The sequence below is a fragment of the Manduca sexta genome, chromosome 17, assembly GCF_014839805.1.
Source record: "Manduca sexta isolate Smith_Timp_Sample1 chromosome 17, JHU_Msex_v1.0, whole genome shotgun sequence".
In the NCBI taxonomy this organism is placed as follows: Eukaryota; Metazoa; Arthropoda; class Insecta; order Lepidoptera; family Sphingidae; genus Manduca; species Manduca sexta.
The window spans coordinates 10726264-10744899 of record NC_051131.1 but is presented as its reverse complement, the minus strand read 5'-3'; the positions used below and the strand labels follow the sequence as shown (position 1 = coordinate 10744899).

The window sequence follows — 18636 nt, the reverse complement described above, 5'->3', positions numbered from 1 at the left end:
TAGCACATTATTCAAAAAGCACGTGAGCCACGAAACCCTTTAAAATTACACACGAAACAGTGCGCTTTAGCAACTTTCCCATAAGAGCCCATTATTTACGGAGCCACCGTACCATTAAGATTCTCCACATATCTTCGAAAGGCGCGTTATGGTAATTACGGGTCGCCATTTTATCTCGCGACTCTTCGCGATTAGAAGTCGCGCTCGCTCGGCTCCACGTAGAAATAACAAGTCCGCGAACTTAGTTCGTTTCTGAGAAGCAGCGCGTTCTGAAATTAATTCGGATGGAAGATATCGGGCGGTGCGATAGCGGGCTCCTTCCGCGCCATTTATTGCTCGTGTGGTGCCGGGTATCGGTGAAGGGGTAAAGAATATCAAGATGTAACGAGCGCCAGCCGGAAGGCTCGCAAATGAGCTCGCCGACTTATCTGTGTTAATGTGGGTGAGGGTTAATTTTGTCTTACATGAGCAATTTGGAGATACCACTCGCGTTCCGAACACACATTCGTTGTTAAACCGCGATTGTATACGAAAATTGTATTTGTTGAGGATTCCTGATACTCGTGCTCCTAACCTAACCGCAATTGTATTTTCGTAATATAAACCAAACAATAGCACATACACATTGAACTTGTAATAGCGCATTTCTAACAGCGAGAGCAAATAATGTACTTCTCATCATACGTGCAATTTAAATATTCGTTAAGATTTCGTCTAGACAAAAGGAAAATATCGTCTGTAGGAGGGAATGAATGTGGTAGCTCGCAAACACGGATGGATGGAAGCAAATACGTGCACGGTATTAGGAAATGAAATTAAGTCTCAAGTGCAATCTAATTCATTGAATATGTACTATTGTGTGCTATTACAGCGCCGTTGAACCGAGCTCAGAACACGGAGAGCTGATATTAATATGCACTCGCTATTTTGTTAGGGGATGGAATAATTGCTCAGATTGATTTGCTCAGTCCATTGTCAGGTTGATTTCGTATTGTCTGGCATGTCGGAGGGATATATCGTTCAACCATTCATGTATATTTATTACGAGATAAGCTGGTTACAAAATAAGTCACCTAAAAATAAAGAATTTTCTTGGATCTTAAATTCAAAGCACCTACACAGCACACATAGGTACCCTTATTTTAGATGCATTGTTTAATCTGTTCGTGGAAGTAAAGCGAAGGATTTCCCACGTTGAAATATTGGTGAGATCGGCAAAAGTTTGTCTCATGCAATATGCACGGGGTCCGCTCAAAAACCGCGCCCGCCGCCGGCGCACTTGCATATTTTGTACTTAGGAATCCGCCAGCCAACGAGCTAACTTTCGCGGCTTGGCTTAGGTGCCTACGTTTTAGGTAACGGTTTTAAACTTCGTCGTTTTTTTTATCTCATATACATTTAACAGATACAAGTTCATATTATCTTGAACAAGAAAGCGATTAAATTTACTTCTAAATCCACGCTCCACTTCTCAACTTTGTCTGCAAACTATTGAATAAAACATCGGTCGTTCGATCTTACAAAATTAATTTCACAAACCGAGAACGCAAAACGTTTGTAGTCGTAGGTGAGAGCTCAAAGGGCGTGTTCACACGGTGCGGCACGCGTCAAAAGGATTGACCGAGTCGCGTCGGGTGCCACCGCAGTCTAGAAACCGTTTGGACCCTACCTTTGAGGTTAATTTGGGAAACTTTATTGTATTTTACATAAGTTTCGAATAACGCCGCCGACTTTTGTTTCCACGTTCGATGTTTGAGTTCGAGAATCCTCTTTTGTAACTCTTAATGAAAATTTTGCGGTAAATTGTGAAGTCTATTGATGGCGGAAAGGGTAGGCGTTCTTGTTACATGGAAACCGATTTAAGGCATATTTGAAATGTTTATTACTTAGATATTGTATTACCTTTCATTGTGTAATAGCCGAATTTACTATTCCTTGCTTTTATATAAAATTTAAGTCTCTATATTTCTATTTAAGTTAAAAAATAAATATATAAATGATTATTAATTTTCCAAGCATGCAGCCCCTTAATGAACACAACAAACAATTGTAACTTGGTTTGCAATGGAGCAAGTCGGTCTACACTAGACGCAAAGGAGATACGAACGCAAAAGGAACTCGACACTGAGCTGTTTACGTGAGGGCTTTCGGCAAACACCTGTAAGCGCCTTTGCCTCCTCTTGTTTGCACTGGACGATCACGATTGCCGTGTACAATTAGCCTCACATGTCTAACCTGCTAACCAATTTAGTAAGTCTGCGAGAAATTCGCTAGTTTCCTGTTTTGTATCGGTGCTTCAAAGAAACTATTTACATAGTTTGTTTTATTTCATTAATTCGTCTAACATGTAATTTATACTTATCTGGATTTATAAACGTAATTAAAAATAAATCACACGATTGTCTTAGTAAAATTTGTTCCTATACAACAAAAATCAAAATAAAATATGTTGAACCGCAATATTTTGCATGCGTTCATTATTCGTACTACGCTTCAGAGTTGAGTAATCCTGCGCTACACCGGAGCCCGACTTCACATTTTTATGCTGCCCCATTCAAAAGCCCTCCATCATGTTCGCAATGTTGACTCCTGGAAATGATACGACCTCTCGACTCAACATGATCATAATACCCTCCGCTGCATCCAACAACCCTTCTACATCCATAAACCGGCTACAAATCTTAGCTGAGCGTTCGGCATCTTTATAACTCGAGCATGGCGATCCTTTAACCCAACATAATGGGCAGGTTTAGTGAGAGGACCGTCGTAAAGTGTCCCGTCTACCGCGCCGCGCCGGGCACGCGCGTCCCGTCGCTGGCCCCTACCGAATTTCACGAACTATTTGCCCTGCACTAGCCCTCTTTTTTGTCGGACTTTATTGTCCAGATTTCTTGCTTACCTTTATAGTTATTACGTCCGCTCGGTTACATAAAGCCGTTCAACGTTAGGAGTTCATAGCCGTGGGAAAATGTTGGTGAATTCCCGCGGTAAAAATAAACTACGTATCGGGTCGGAGTCGATAAATCGTTTGGTCAATTGAGCGGGATGCGATGGGCGTGTTAATTGGACGGGTGCGGGAGTGTGATCGTGTATCGCGTGCGGTGTCCGGCGGTGTCCGGCGGTGTCGGACGGTGCGGGCCGCGCGCCGAGTGGACACTGAGCAATCATTGCGTGAATGATAATTGCCTGAACGCTGGACATCGCATAAATTCAGCCTATTGGTGCGGAATTGAATGGATGCAAACACCGCACGATGTGGGCGTCCGGGATTTACGAATTTAATGTTTTGGTTGCGCTATTAAATGAATCTGATTGGTTTATTCTTTTAACTATTCTAGTCTAGAATATTTTTTGCGACTGTGGATACACATATGGCTGGCTCACTATTACACGGTTCTATGTCAAATTTCCAATAACTCCGAAAGATAAATAAAGGCGGAACCATGAATTATCTTTTAAAATTTTACTTCTATAAAATTTGTATGTAAATTTTGCAACATAAGTAAAATTAACACAGGACCTTGTAATAGTGAGCCAGTGATATACCTCAACGTTCCATGTTAGTATTTACTATGATAGTACTGTAATTTTATCGTTAGTTAAGTTTAGCTTACCATGTGGACAGAATAAAAAAAATATATAGAATATCCAATATTCCTAGTGAAGGTGCGCGTCCACACGATGGACCCCAGTGCATACGTTCCCCGTGGAGATAAACGCATACGATTACCGCGCCACAGGTGGCGTATAACATTTTTCAGCGGACGGCCCGGCCCGCCACCGACCATAATGCACATGGGCTTTATTTAACATTGCGGGAATATTATGGTTGACTATAATGGACAAGGTGATGAAGTGACTGAGTGTATAGCTCTATGAATACTAACGCTTTTATGTCAGAAGGTAGGTACACATGAAACTTGGGCTTTTACGTTACACTGATTAAGTGTTCGAAGGCGAGCCTTTCTGATACCGAAGTCAAATTCTATACGTGAACAATTTTCATGAATTTTATAAGCCAAAATTTGACTGCCTCAGTGGCGTAGTTGTACTGCATGCGCGGTACGACAGCGCTCTGAGATCCTGGGTTCGAATCCTGGGTCAGGCAAAGTGATATTTGGGTTTTTCTGCTCAGTATCAGCCTGGAGTCTGGAATTCGTGCTCGATATGGCGATAGGCTCGCCCCCTATCACATCATGGGACCGAACACACTTGGTGAAAAGTGGGTGCCTTGGTTGCGCCTCTGCATACCCCTTCGGGTATAAATGCGTGATGTTGTGTGTGTGTATGTAAGAATTGGCACGAGATTGCATTATTCAAAAATGTTATTAATATTTTGGACGATCTCAGACTCAAAGTACGATGACATTAAACAAACGAGGCGACCGTAAAGGCATTAATAGCCAATACTCCATCATTAAATTTGGCCATATAAAGGGACTCGGATCTCTACTTTACGACTTACAACGGCTTTTATAATCGCATCATTGTTGTGTATTCTATGAAGGGATTCAATATTTATAAGGTCTTTAAGTCTAGATTAGGCTAAATTGTCAATCCATATTCTAAATATTTTACTATCTACTGATAGTAATAATTCACCAACGATGGCACAAAAACGTCGAAAACACGTAACACCATCAGACCCAAACGGGGACAAAAATAATCATTGCTCACTTGACAAATTGCCGGCAAAGCCTACATGTCGTTGAAACAATTTGATACAATTTCACCGCCTTTCCCTGCACGGGACCGTGGATTTGCATATGCGTCCCTGGATTATGCAAACATTTTTTGCTTACCAACCCCAGCGGTACTTCGGGTGCGCATTTTAAAAAGATTTACGCGCTTTGTCGGATCATTAAGTGTGGAACTAATTTGCTTACCTTTGAAATGTGTTAAAGCTTTGTCCCGGGCAATTACAGTGGGTAACTGTCCCCGTAACGTGATATGCAGATTTGTGTCCCGGTTTTACCTCGGGTGACATTACCCGAGTTGAAGGAAAGCGTGGTAAATCTTAACGGTACAAGGGATTTTTTAATTTTGCAAGGTAAGCTCAACTTTTCAGCAATATTGAGCATGTGGGAATCGTTGAAATTAAATTTTCTTTGTTTTCCTCTCGCGCTCTTGGCGTTATTAAATTTCCTTGTGTTTTTTAACACAGCCGTATCATTAGATTGAGGGTTTCCGTCAAGAGGAAATTGTGGCGGCGAGGGGAACGAAACCACCTAAACATATTGAAAAAATAAAAATCCTGGCTACTTACACAGTGCAACGTTAGATAAAATGCTCTACTTTGAAGTGTAAAACATGGAATTGGTTTTTGACATAGAGTATTATTTATAACGTTTATATTGATTATCATTATAAATATCTAAAAGTAGAGTACTGAAATAACAATTCGGGATCATGATAATCGTTCTATGTTAGTCTTTCAATAAAACAGTAACCCTCAAAAATAATTATTGATTTTATTTTAATATCCATATACATGATAACTATTAAATCATAACAGCATAATCTACATGTTATCTACTATCAAACCGGCACAACTGTCAAACATCATAGTGAAGTAGAGCAACCTCCGCACCCGCATTAACAGAATCGGGCTCAGGAAGACGTTTGAAGTGGCGCTGTAATAAGTACGACCGCGACAAAACTCCACCGCGTTTGGGAACTTCGCCTTAAATATACATATTACATTACGTGAAATTGCCCATTTTTTCCACTCTCCACCCCAGCAATTAGGGTGGCTTGTGTATAAATATTGCACGCTGCTCATTAATGTGCGTGTTCGTTTTTAGAACATATTTTTATGGTTCACTTTTTGGTCGACGTCTGCGATGTAATGAATAATTAAGATGCTATAGGGAATTTGCTAAGTTGGCAACATTGGAGCAAACATTTGTTTGAACTATTTTGCGTCGTGTGATTTATTTTTTCTTTGAGACTGTTGGATGTCGATTTTGTTTTATTTACGCCGAAATGATTACAAGTTGTTAGATAAATTGTAGTATTTTTCTAAGTATGGACTTTTCGATAATTCAACAAAAGTTATTTTTTGGATAAAATGTAACATAAACAAAAAGTACAGGCATAGGGAAGAGCTATGTATAAAATTTTTCAATACCTTAATTATAATATTTTTAATTTATTTTCAAAATGTTAGGTTAGGTTATTTAGATGTTTACCAACAAATTTCTGAGTAATGTATCATAATTTTCGTGTGATTTCTGAACTTACCTTGATCTGATGGCGATGGCATCCGATGCCGTAACGAAGCCTGAAACAAAAAAAAAACAAAATAAAAAATTACACCAAAATATTTCACTAATTAATTCCCAAATCCCACCCTAGACATTTGTATGATTGAAAAGCTCTCTCAAGATTGCATTTCGACAATTAACGCATTAAGAATTCTCTCGCCAATAAAGAGCAGCTCTTAATTAAGGGTCCCTGTTAAAAATTGAGTACAAATTCAAGTAGCAAATCTCCGTCCCCGAGTTGGGGTAGTGAATGGCCTGTAATATTTTAGTTTGCTTGAAACAAAAACGAGAGGGGCTGAGGAGTTGAGGACCTGTCACGTAGACACAATAAGCCTTTTAATTCGATTCGTCAAGACGGACGTGCGAGACAAAGGGCCCGGAGTTATCATTCAATGGGGCACTTCTACCTTTTCTTATTACTTCGCGTCGGTTTTCTTTTGAGGCGGTCGGTCAGGTACACATGAGATCATTTGGATTGTGTCGCATGAAATCTTGTCTTATGTGGAATTGAATAGTATTTAGCCTTGGGCGTTTCTTTCAGTGTATAAGAAATTGTAATATATTTACATTTTAAATTTCACGCGGTTTAAGCACAGAAAAATATTGTAAAGTTGTAGGCTGTGAAAATATTAAACGAAAATTAGGAAATCTAAAAGTGTTAAAGTTGATTTTACAAAATTATAAGTCCAATAATCATGACCTATTTATTATGAAAAGGTCATGACTATCTAAAAATAAAAAAGATTAAATATTTTAAGAATAAAATCTTAACGTATTTCCTTAGAATATAAAATGTTATATGAGAAAGTCGCTACGTATCTAATAAAACTAAAATAAAAACCGATAATATCCGGGAACAAAATTCATATCTCTAGATCCGTCGCCCCGTGTGTAGCAGTCGCCACGTAGAAGTGCACTTGATCCCGTGACTCGCCGTGACCCGACTGCCGATTCCGCTAACAGCTTTATTTGTTGCCACCACTCTTTTAAACTCGCCCCAAATCGATGTCCACGTATTAACACACAGCTCTTGTCCACTTCATCCAATGAGTCATTGTTTGTTTTCACCCAACTGTTCCCAACATAATGATTTTGTACGTAACGAACCCAAAAGAAATATAAAGGCGCGTGCCAGATTTAAAGTTTGGTAAAGGCGTAATATACTCGGCTTTATGTTTAGAATAGAATGACGAATGAGCTAGAATTTTATCGTCAATTTTCATTATTACTGATGTAGATAGAAAATAAATCTACTTGTTTAGTATAAATATAACAGACTCACTAAAAATATCTAATTAATTTAATACCCATCTCTCAAATCTCTACAAAACCCTCTATATTATCCGCCTTATTAAAATTTCCAGGAAAGTCTAAAACAAAGAATTAAACATTTAATATCATGTACATCAAACAAGTCCTTTAGAACTAACACATTTCAATACACCCACGTCGGCTATTACCTGGATGGTAATTACGCCCCAGACAGGATTTCAACCCCTTCAGACTTGGATATCGGCTACTGGGTAGTTCCATGTCTGCTTATTGTTTATTCATTTTAGCTTTTGTGTAAACGTTATATTATTTGATATTCAAGAAAAATCACATAATATAATTAAAAAAGATTATTTAATAGTCATTTACAAACAATCATTTTTCACTTTGCTTAAAGGCTGCATTAAATGGCTTTAATTTATTCTCATGGTTGATGGTACTAGCATAGAAAATAATATTATAATAATTTGTTTTGCACATAACACACAAAGAAAGGACAATCAAATATAGAGTAATGTTAAAACAACTAATATCAGTTAAGTACTTAGTTCTCGCTCCAAGGTAATATTGCATTCACATGTATTTATAATGGTACTGTTAATTTGTTTATTGTCATTTTCTTGACTTCCTTGTATTTGTAATGTACTCATGCAATGTCAATGCCCTATTACTTCTTAATTCAAAGTTGCTAGCCTGTTTCATATTGGTTATCTTAGGTACTGATAATAATATCTAAATTTAGATATCTTTGTAAGTAGACTGCCTCGGTGCCATACTTCTATTGCGTGCGCGGTACGAGAACGTTCGCAGCCGTAGGTCCTGGGTTCGAATCCACTTCGGGTAAAGTGATATTAGGTTTTTTTCTCAATATCAGCCCGGACTCTGGAATTTGTGCCTGAAAAGGCGATAGGCTCGGTGCTATCACATCACTAGATGGAACACATAGACGAAAAATGTGTGCGTTGGTTGCCCCTCTGCCTACCCCTTGGGATAAATGCGTGATGTGTGTGTGCGTAAGTAGATCTATTAGGAGAAATTAACCGCAAATCATGTGTATACTTGTGAAGTTTCCTAAAATAGCTTGAATCCTGAGTCAATTATGAGTAATCATAAAAAGCGCAATAAATCACAATTAGTAAACGCGTGCGCTCGAAAAGAGAGCAATTTAATTAATGTAATGGCGTACGGATGTTAATTACAATAGAGATTCGAGAGGGCAACGATTCGCAGCTGAAATTGTGGTGAAATATGTCTCACTGATTATACATTGTTAATTGTTTTTATGGACTAATCCTTAATTTTAGGACAAACTAAATTACACAAAAAAAAATAATTAAATTAATTCGCATCAATGTATAATTTACTACATATTTTATTTAACTTTAAAAACGAACGTTGTACGGAACATTGCATTTTGTGCAAAAATCTAGCATACTCTTCAATATTTATAGATGAAAATTAAGTAACGCCTTATCTTTGAAAACATAGGAAACGATTTAAACACAATTTCGCTACTCAAAAACAAAAACATGGCAACACAAAAAGACGCCCACTTGTAAAATATCCCATTAATTATAGTCTAATTAAATGGCCATTAAATCACGCTAATTGCTCTCTTGTTTTTATTTTTCGGCCCATTTTTTTTTGTTCTGGCCGAAAATGGCGGCCCAATGGAATTCCTTTATTTGGTAGAGAACAAACAGCCTGTTTACCAACAAGCGACAAAGGACGCTCCCGAATTAAAACAGCAATAAATTTTTAACAGAAAAATATTTATATCAGATGAAAATTACATTTTGTTTCGTCATTCAGCCTTCGAAAATCTGAACACGATTAAATGCAATCATCAGAACGGTTATAAATTCCTTAGGAATGTGAATAAAAAATTAAAAAATCCAGTTTGTATATAAAACTATGAATAATATCCAGTGACGTAATCATAAGCTATGTATAGTTTATTTCATCCACGAAGACGCGTTCCACAACTTTCCCTAATCGCTTATAGTGTGCGTGAGTAGCATGAGTGCACGCGCACACTAAGATATATAACGTCGTAACTGAGCCTTGGATCAGTCGCTTTTAGCAACACACGATCTTTAAAAGTGGTGGGGCGCGTCTTCGTGGGTGACATGACCTATATATTATTAATTATTTATTATATTAGCTTTGATAGTCACTATTACATTTATATTTGATAAGACCATATCTATTAAATTATAGTATATACGAATTTCACCAATTATAATCATTATATATCTTTCGTGAATTTATTCCGACATATTTCAGAAAATAAGCTGAATATACTGTATTTATCTAATCCAAAGACAGCAGAGCCCGTAGCTGTCCACAGGAAGCGGCCGTCTCCGGTGCCATTGTCCTGCGGCGTCACTCGCGCCAGTCCTGCCTCCACCCGACTCATCTGCTTAATTGTTTTCTTTTAGCTACTCACGCCACAATAGATAATGACACTTCTTTGATCTATTACGTAATCATCTGTGATAATAGACATTAGGCGGATGAATGATAGCGTTTTTTGCAAAGTTTTTTCTATAATCTTTTGGAGGCGGTAAAGACGGTCAGGCGGAGCGTGCTGTGGTGCGTTTTCTCGACCGGCATGTTGTGTTAGTGAGTTTAAAGTTGTTTTAATTTTTTTTAAACAGTATTTACAGCATACACACTTGAGTTTTTAAAGGCCTTATCTACTACTGAAAGTGAAAAAAAAAATGTTTGATACGCGCTGCAAATGTCGCGCTATTCTCCATTCATTTTCTTCTTTTCGAGCGGGTCACCCCGCGAGCAAGACCAAGTCATTTTTAGATAAAAAAACTTAGTTTAAATCATTACGGAACGCCAACGTTGGTACATGATTGCAATCTAATATACAGAAATGAACACTCTAATACAGTACTGACTTTGCCTATAGTTAGACTTTCATTTAGATTTAAACCATTGACACCATTGTGCTCATATCATTAATTACCTATAGAATTAGTAGCGAGTACCTAATTCAACATTTAGAAAATCATTATGGATTATTCGAGAAAAGTTTGCGCGGACAAAATTCAAATTTCCACATCGTTTCAATGGTCATATTCGCCAATCAACAAATACGTGGTCCGGTCACGTAACTCTTAGTCACGTGACATTTCGAAAACAACCAACACAAAACAAAATTACGAGGCCGCGTCGATGGCTGTGTGCAGAGTTGAACCGAGCGGTGGTGTGCGTGCGCCTGAATTAGACGCGAAACTTTCAAAGTTTTCCCAAATTTCTGCCCTCCCCCCAACCCCTGGCCGCGGATCGATAGCGGGCGCCGAGCGAGCGAGCTGAGTCTCGTATCTCAGCCTGTGAAAGTACCGGACAACACTTCGCCAGAGTATTTACCATGACGCGTTTTGTGGCGAGAATTCAACGGATTTTAGTGTGTACTCGTGTGATTTGTAGCTCAGTCTCGCTGTTATAATGTATTCTATGTATGTTGTTAATGGAATACGGTAATTGCATAAGGACGCCATTTATGTACTCACTACACGGGCGTTTGCACTGGTTTGTTATGATTTGGCGCCGAAAAAAAAATGCGCTGTTTTGATTGTAACATTTTTATGTATGTAAATAAGGTTCCCTTAATTTTGTATACTGGAGCCAAATGTCTATTGTATGAAAAACAAGCACACTACAAAATTCAGTAAGATTATCCTTTTATTATACGAAATGGTCTCCATCGCGTGAGTGGGCAGCGGACCCGTGCCAACTGTCACCGCGCAAAACAAGAGCGACAAGTGAAAATTGGGCGCGTGAGGAGGCATTGTTTGCCATTAATTGAAGGCTTTGCGATGATCTTCGTGCTGAAGTCCCCGACGAGGCCGGAGGGCGACACTCCAGGGAGATATCGGCTCGCCAATTGCGTTGACAGCGACCCTTCCCGCTCAAGTGGACAGCGCTAACTGGAGGTGGGAAAAACTACAGGCTGACACTACTTAACGAACGGACCACCGCTCCGGAATTTTCTTGAGTGCTTGTTAATGTTTTATGGGCGGAACTTTTTCAAAGTAGTGCGTAGATTGACGCGCTAAGTGTACCTACATAATTTAACGAGTTTCCCCTCGGACGTGCGAGTATGACTCGTTCATCGATTCATTCGTTTACAAACACCACATTACCGCCGTCCACGTCAACACACTTAAAACGGGTAATTCCGTAATAAAAATCCAATCTCTATACCGGCCATAAAAAGCGTGACGGTGAACTTTTCTGATTTATAACAATTAATATTTGAAATATTGACAATATTAAGGGAAATGGCCGACAGCCAACAAATCATACAAAACCGCCCCGGAAGGAGGAAGCACTGGCCCGCTGCTCGGAGACTTTATTTGGGAATGGAAAGTCTAAAAAAATAAACGAGCGCCGAGCGGGGCGCTGCGGGGCCGTGATTTATGCGCGGCGAGTAGTGCGCGCGCGTTCGATTATCAGAATGATATTTCTCAATATTAAAGTGTTGCTGAGGACCGTGGGCCGGACAATATGAGCCGAGGAAGATTTATCGGGCAATTCGACGTGACGTCGACGCCCGTTACGATTATTTCATTATATTGTCGGCGCCGTAAAAACGGTTAGCGTTTTATTTTATTGCATCGCGGAGCAATTTTTATTTGAATATTTTATTGCGATGTAAAACACGGGTAGGGTTTATGTATATAGATAATAAATATAATTTCGAACAAGTAATATCGATGTACATTACTAAGTGTGTAGACTGTAGGTTAATATTTTTTTCTGTGTGTTGTGTAGGAAATGTTATGTATTTCACTATTAAGACCTTATTTAGACATACGTGATTAAAACAAATGAGTTATAGATTAATTGGGGTTCAGTTAAAATGTCATTCTAATAGAGATTTATGTAGAATATAGGTTATTCAATCTAGTATGCAAGAAATATTTGAATATTTAATTTCTTCACACATTTTCTCGTATGTTATTTTAATTCATATAGTATTCATAATGGATGAATGGACTTTAATAATTGCTCTCTAATTCTGTACGCATAGTGATATAAATCGTATAAATGTACAAAACGGTAATAAGTACGCTCCTATTTTGTGTTGAGCAAATGTCCTAGCATTTTGGTTATTGAATATTGCATACAAATTCAGGAATTGTGTCCCGAAAGATATTCAAGTTCTTTATATAAGTGACAAAAGGTTTATTGTTGCATATTTGAGATTTGATAGCCTCGTTTGTATAGAAATTGTATAGTTATTATCGAATTATACTGTGAAGACGCGGTGTCAATTTGAATACTATTTGCACTTATGTTAACAAAATAAGAGAGACAACGTACCTATCATGGCTCTATAGATGTATGTATGGATATATTTATTCAAAAAGCTAACATCGATCGATATATAAATGAAAATAAATTTCTTTATGATACATGTTGGTAGTACGGTTGAGTTCGGCATGTGGCATGATTTGTGCGTCTCGCCGCGCGGGTGCGGGGTCGAACCCGTGTCGTGCGCACGTGTGCCTTACGCAAAAACAACTTGGAAAACCTAGATGAAATCGGGAAGTTTTGTTTGCAATAAGGAAATCTAGTTATTACGTTATGTATTTTAGTATGTGAAATAAAACAAATATAATTTACCAACCCACAAGGTATCTTGTTTAATAAATAAAAATAAATAAACTACGTACCATTGAACTGGGCGTATGATGCCATAAACATTGGGTATTAAGGAAACAATATTTTTACCTGAAACCTTTAACTATTAATGAATACGGATAGCACAATAATTATTCAAATTTTAAATTTAACAAAAAGTCACATTTTAAATAATCGTTAGTTTTTCAAGACTTAGAATTAAGAGTTTCGAAATAAGCCTTTATTATACAAATACAGAGAGACAATTTTATTCTATAAATATATTGATAAAACTTCTCTGAAGCGCACGTACAATTGTATACAAATAGTAAAAGTATCGCATCATTGATTGTACGGTGCCTTTCACGGTGTCGTAAATCTGAGCGTTGTTGGCTTATTGAATAACTGCATGAATCACCGCTCCATGCTTCACTGAGCCCCCCATACGTTTTGCTACACCATGAAATGCTTAAGGCATCGCGCAGACGATGTCTTGTTGTGTAGAAATACTAAACTATTATAAAAGTAGGTGTTGTAGAAATTGCTGAAGTAAGTAGTTTTTTATAGTACAATTTTTAGTAATAAATTTATCGCGTCTGCGTGATGCCTAACAGAAACGGAATCAAATCGTCAACTAACCCGAAAGAGCCGTACTAATAGTTTTCCAAAAAACTAGATTTTGAGAGCATGAATTAGCTATATGTCTTGGTAATGGTTTTGCAGATTAAGGGGGGCTCCCACCCCCTGCGACATGGCGAACTTTCTGGAACTTTCCGCTCGGTGGTCGTGTGTCCGCCGCGTTTTTATTCCGCTAATGCTATCGGCGACATGTGTCACGATTATACGATAGTTATTGTAGTTAAACGTCAGTTTCGTCACGGTCCAATGGTACGGGCTGTATTTTTTACTTTACAACGAGCGTTTCGTCTTAGGATTTATTTAAGAATTATACGGTTCTTTATGGGGAGTTTGGATAAGTTTATTTAGAAAATGTTTTTAATAGAATTTAAAATCGATAAAACAGTGACGACGTTCTTTTAAATATATTTAGAAATAAATATTGTATATTTCTTTAAGTTATATTCAAAGAATATGCAATGGCTATGACGCACTTAATGATAATCTTTTGAAATAAATCTTTCAACACTTATGTTTAAAATTCTAACCATCATCAATTTAAAGACACTTCGTGTGAGAAAACCAAAACCATCTTTACTCGTAAGATTTCGTATCTCATTGCATAAAACCCACGAAGAGACAATAGCTCATCGTAATGCGAAATCAACTCACGCCACTCAGCGTTGACTTATCACATTCAGCTGGCCGCACACGGCACTGCAAACTTATCCGCCGTATGAATGGCTCACATCACGTTGAATTTGTAAAGAGTAGACGTGTGTCGCATGCATATGACCAGCTTTATCTTGCAACGCTCTTGTACAAGTTTTCCCTGGCTGAATAGAACGGAACGGAGATTAGGTGTGGCGGATGCTGAAACGCTGTGGTAAGGGTAATAGTGCCTATGTACTAGTGTTTTACTAAGTGCTTGCTGAGATATTGGGAGGTCTTTATGTTCTTTAATTTTCAGGCCATATTTAATACTCTGTTTGCCCAATATATTTCTTGATGATTGTGTTGCTAAAAACATTTTTTGTATGTAATGTAAATAGTAAGTGAAAATAAGTTGTGTTTATAATCAATATGGCGTATACAAAGTATACTTGAATAGTCCACATTGTCAGAAAATCAGCAGTGAATAGGGTGGGTAAAGACGGATTTAAACTTCATTATTTAATTAACAAGCGGGAGTCACATGAGTGTAAGTGTAAGGCGAGTCGTACCGAAGGGCGAGCTGTCTGCAGGCTCGTCAAGGGGCGACCAGCTCCCGCCTTAGCCCGTCTGCAGCTCAAGCCAATTAATAAGGAATACACCCGACTTCTAACACATACCCACATAGCTACACAAAACACGTAAGCTAACACACCTACATGCATATCAATAAACAATGAAAAAACTGTTCACAATTGACTGCGAACTAATTAATCAAAATCAATAGCAGAGACCCTATAAAAGGGCGCAGAATTTGTAAGTATACAACGCAATTCAAACGGACGCAAAAACAGGATGGCGAAATAATTTGAATACGTAACGAATCGGAGGGTAACGCACGGTCGAGCCATTCTTTAACTCACTCTCGTACGGATAAAGAGCTAAACTTGTTTTTAAGGGATGACCAATCGTGGAAATTTATGTATCGCCACCGCCGCTAGCCGCCACGGCAAAAAGAGCCTCCGAGGGTAGATACAGGAAGATGGCAGATGGAGGAAAGAATTATTGCACTCCCCGCAGGCTGATGAGGTAAATGTGATTGTGAACTTTCGACGCCATGCAAATCGGACAACCGGAGCGATACAAGAGCCGGATTATGTCGCCGAGATATGTCGCTTTTATTTACGCGTCTGAATTGCCGCATCCACTGACCGACGCGTTTATTGTAACGGAGCGGGTATTTTTTGTTCGTCTACATATCCAACTTTATAAATTCGCAAACATTCAATTTATTCAAATTAATTCATCGACGCATGATCGACTTGCGAAAATAATTTAATTCGAAAACATTGTAATAACAATCCGTTACATTTTGGGTATTTATTACGCTGTCTGTTACTAGCGGGCAATCGATAGCCGAATCATAGTTCTGTTTAGATAGGCCCAGTGATGTTTTATTGAAATACAAATGAGTGTCGGAGGAGCTGGGCGACCCAGCGCGGAGTGTGCCTCGAATAAAGGGGCCACATTAGAATAATTTGCCTACGGAACGAACACAATTCTTCACATGGAGAGACCTTAAATTTTACTATTTTACATGCTTGGGATTATCATATCTGTGCCGGCGTCGAGGGGCCGGACGGACCGTCCCCTACTTTTTGTTATCCGCACCCGACCTCTATCGGCCCGTCTCCGAAATATTTAGTTGTTACTTTTTGTTGTGGCGCACGTGAGAGAATTCTTAATCATTGCTCTCTTTCCGCCGGCCTTTGTGAGGAAGTTTTTCGGGCCAATATCTATTTGTAACACAAATTGAATCATTTTAAGTTTTCGATATTTGAAAAGGCATACTTTATTTTATAACTGTACGTATAACATTAACAACAGTGCTTTTAAATTAACTTTTGAGAATTTTATTAGTTAAATAACACTCTAGACAAATAGCATTACAAATCCGAAAATACCTTGGTTAATATAATATAGGAAAATTAATTGCGCACAATCCAACAAGAAACACAACACCAACCGAGGGCTCACTTAACCTCGCCGCATGTTATTGTCGGCGCCAACCGAGCGGCCGAGGTCCCTCGCAGGGGCCCGGCAGGACTTAAGGTGAGCGAATTAGTCCAACTCTAAAACCTCAATTAAGTCTCGTCTAGCGCGTACGGAGCGGCCGCATCCAATTATCGCGGGCGAACCTTTGTTTCCATTTCCAAACCGAACGGTTTCGATCGGCATTTGTAGCGTTTAGTATGTGATTATTAATATTGCAAAGGTCTAGCTTGTTTTGAAGTTGTTATAAGTTGAGCTGACGGTGCCTTACTAAGTTTGTAAAAGCGAACGATGTATTTACATGTTATGTTTATCGCACTGTTCGAAATAGAGGATAATAATTAAGATAAAATCTTCTTTGTATTACGTGAAAATTTATGTAATCTATTCTGTATGGATCCCGTAGCAATTGAGCTTACATTTCCTGGCCATATTAAACTTGCAACTTACTTTAAATTAATTACGTCATTACAAAACCATTATAAAATTAAACCTTCATCTTATTATATGGGATTGGAATTATATACACATATACTAAATTTGCAATGTAAACCAACATTAATTACAATAACTGTTAATTTTCCGTCTGTAACTGCTGTAAAATAAACGAAAATACGTTTACTAGAAGCAAACCCGCTAATCACGCTTCCACAATAAGTCACGTTCAGAGTGGATGATGTTCAAATTAGACGTCATAAAGACGCGTCGACAAGCCCAAGGCGATGACGGATGGCAGCGCGACAGTCATCGTCAAATTAACACCGAGCTAAGTGCGGAAATGTGTACACAATGTGACGGTGAACGGTGAACCCTTTATAAGATTTAGGTTAAACGCTTCATTGGGGGAGTCGATGACTTTTAAAATAGTATATGAATCTACAAAAATACATTAGAGTTTTGCTATCAACTATTAAGTTAAAATTACTGGTAAACTAAGCTAACCTGGTATTGGTATATTTAACATGGACATGAAAAGAAGAGTATAAAATTTACCAAGGTAAGATTGTACAGAACCGATGATCTATTTGAGAAGAGAATAACTCAAAAGCGCAATTCCACTAATACAAACATTAATTAACAAAATAAAGAAACCACCAGCCATATAAATCAAAGAAACAATGCAGCATAACGAGACATAAGGCGTGAATACACAAGGTGCGGTAAGAGACGTTAAAATACGGGTAATTGTGGCTTAATTCGCTCCTTTCACGGCACCGCTGTCTAGCGAGCGAATTATCTCGGCTAATATTGTGTATTTATCATTAGATTTACTCAGGGAAGAATTTCACTCGTTCAACAAGCAGTGAATGCGATATAAATAGCATTTGTTTGTTTTCAAGATATCTTTGATCTTAGAATATAAGAATTTTAAATTAGAACGGACTTTTTCAGCCATGAGTCTACAAAATGATATTAGAATACACAGTTTTAAAATTAAATTTTATTTCGCTCTTACAATATAATAACTTTTGCATTCAAACGTCCATATTGAAAAAATAAATTAGTTTCCTTTAATTTGGTGACGATCATTCGTAAACTTTTTGTGAATCGTCACACCATTGAAATTAGCATACCTACTCACTAACACTTATAACAAAATTCAATATCGAAATCTACATTCTGTTTTGGCATAACATTGAACGCACCAGTAATTAATTTCATTTTATTTCCCTCCTCCTCGGTATTGCCAGCGCAAAATTCTCCCAGTAATTGGGAAATTTATTGCAAGGTGTGCACACCGCGCACACAGTGATGTTTCACTTTCGCGCCAATGATTTATTGTCTTCCGAAACAATTTTAATTGCTACCAGTGACACAATGTAAACAACTATTCGATTAAGTTAATTCCATTATTCCTAACGCTCGGCAATTAATTTAAAAGCCGACTAATTCGGCTTTTAATTCGCATCATTGTGAATTTTAAGGAAATTATTTGCTTAAGTACCTGTGCCAGTTCTTCTGTGTCTGTTTTATTCGAGCATTGTGTTTCGTGTTAATGTCACGGTTTAGTAAACCTATATTGATATTGATTAAGAGTTTTGATAATCAAATATTTTTTTTGTGGTCAATAGTAGCATATTCAGTGTAAGACAACAAGTAAGAAGATTTTGTGAATGTCGTACTATTTTATACA

The 18636-nt window shown here is 38.0% G+C and overlaps 1 protein-coding gene across 1 annotated transcript in view; it reads right to left on the bottom strand.

Annotated features, from left to right (window-relative positions):
- The window catches only part of LOC115449509, a 233322-nt gene that overhangs the window by 88331 nt on the left and 126355 nt on the right, over positions 1-18636 (bottom strand). Inside the window, exon 3 of the mRNA XM_037439633.1 lies at positions 6244-6283. Within this exon, the coding sequence (XP_037295530.1) occupies positions 6244-6283 (40 nt within the window). The remainder of the gene's footprint in view (positions 1-6243; positions 6284-18636) is intronic.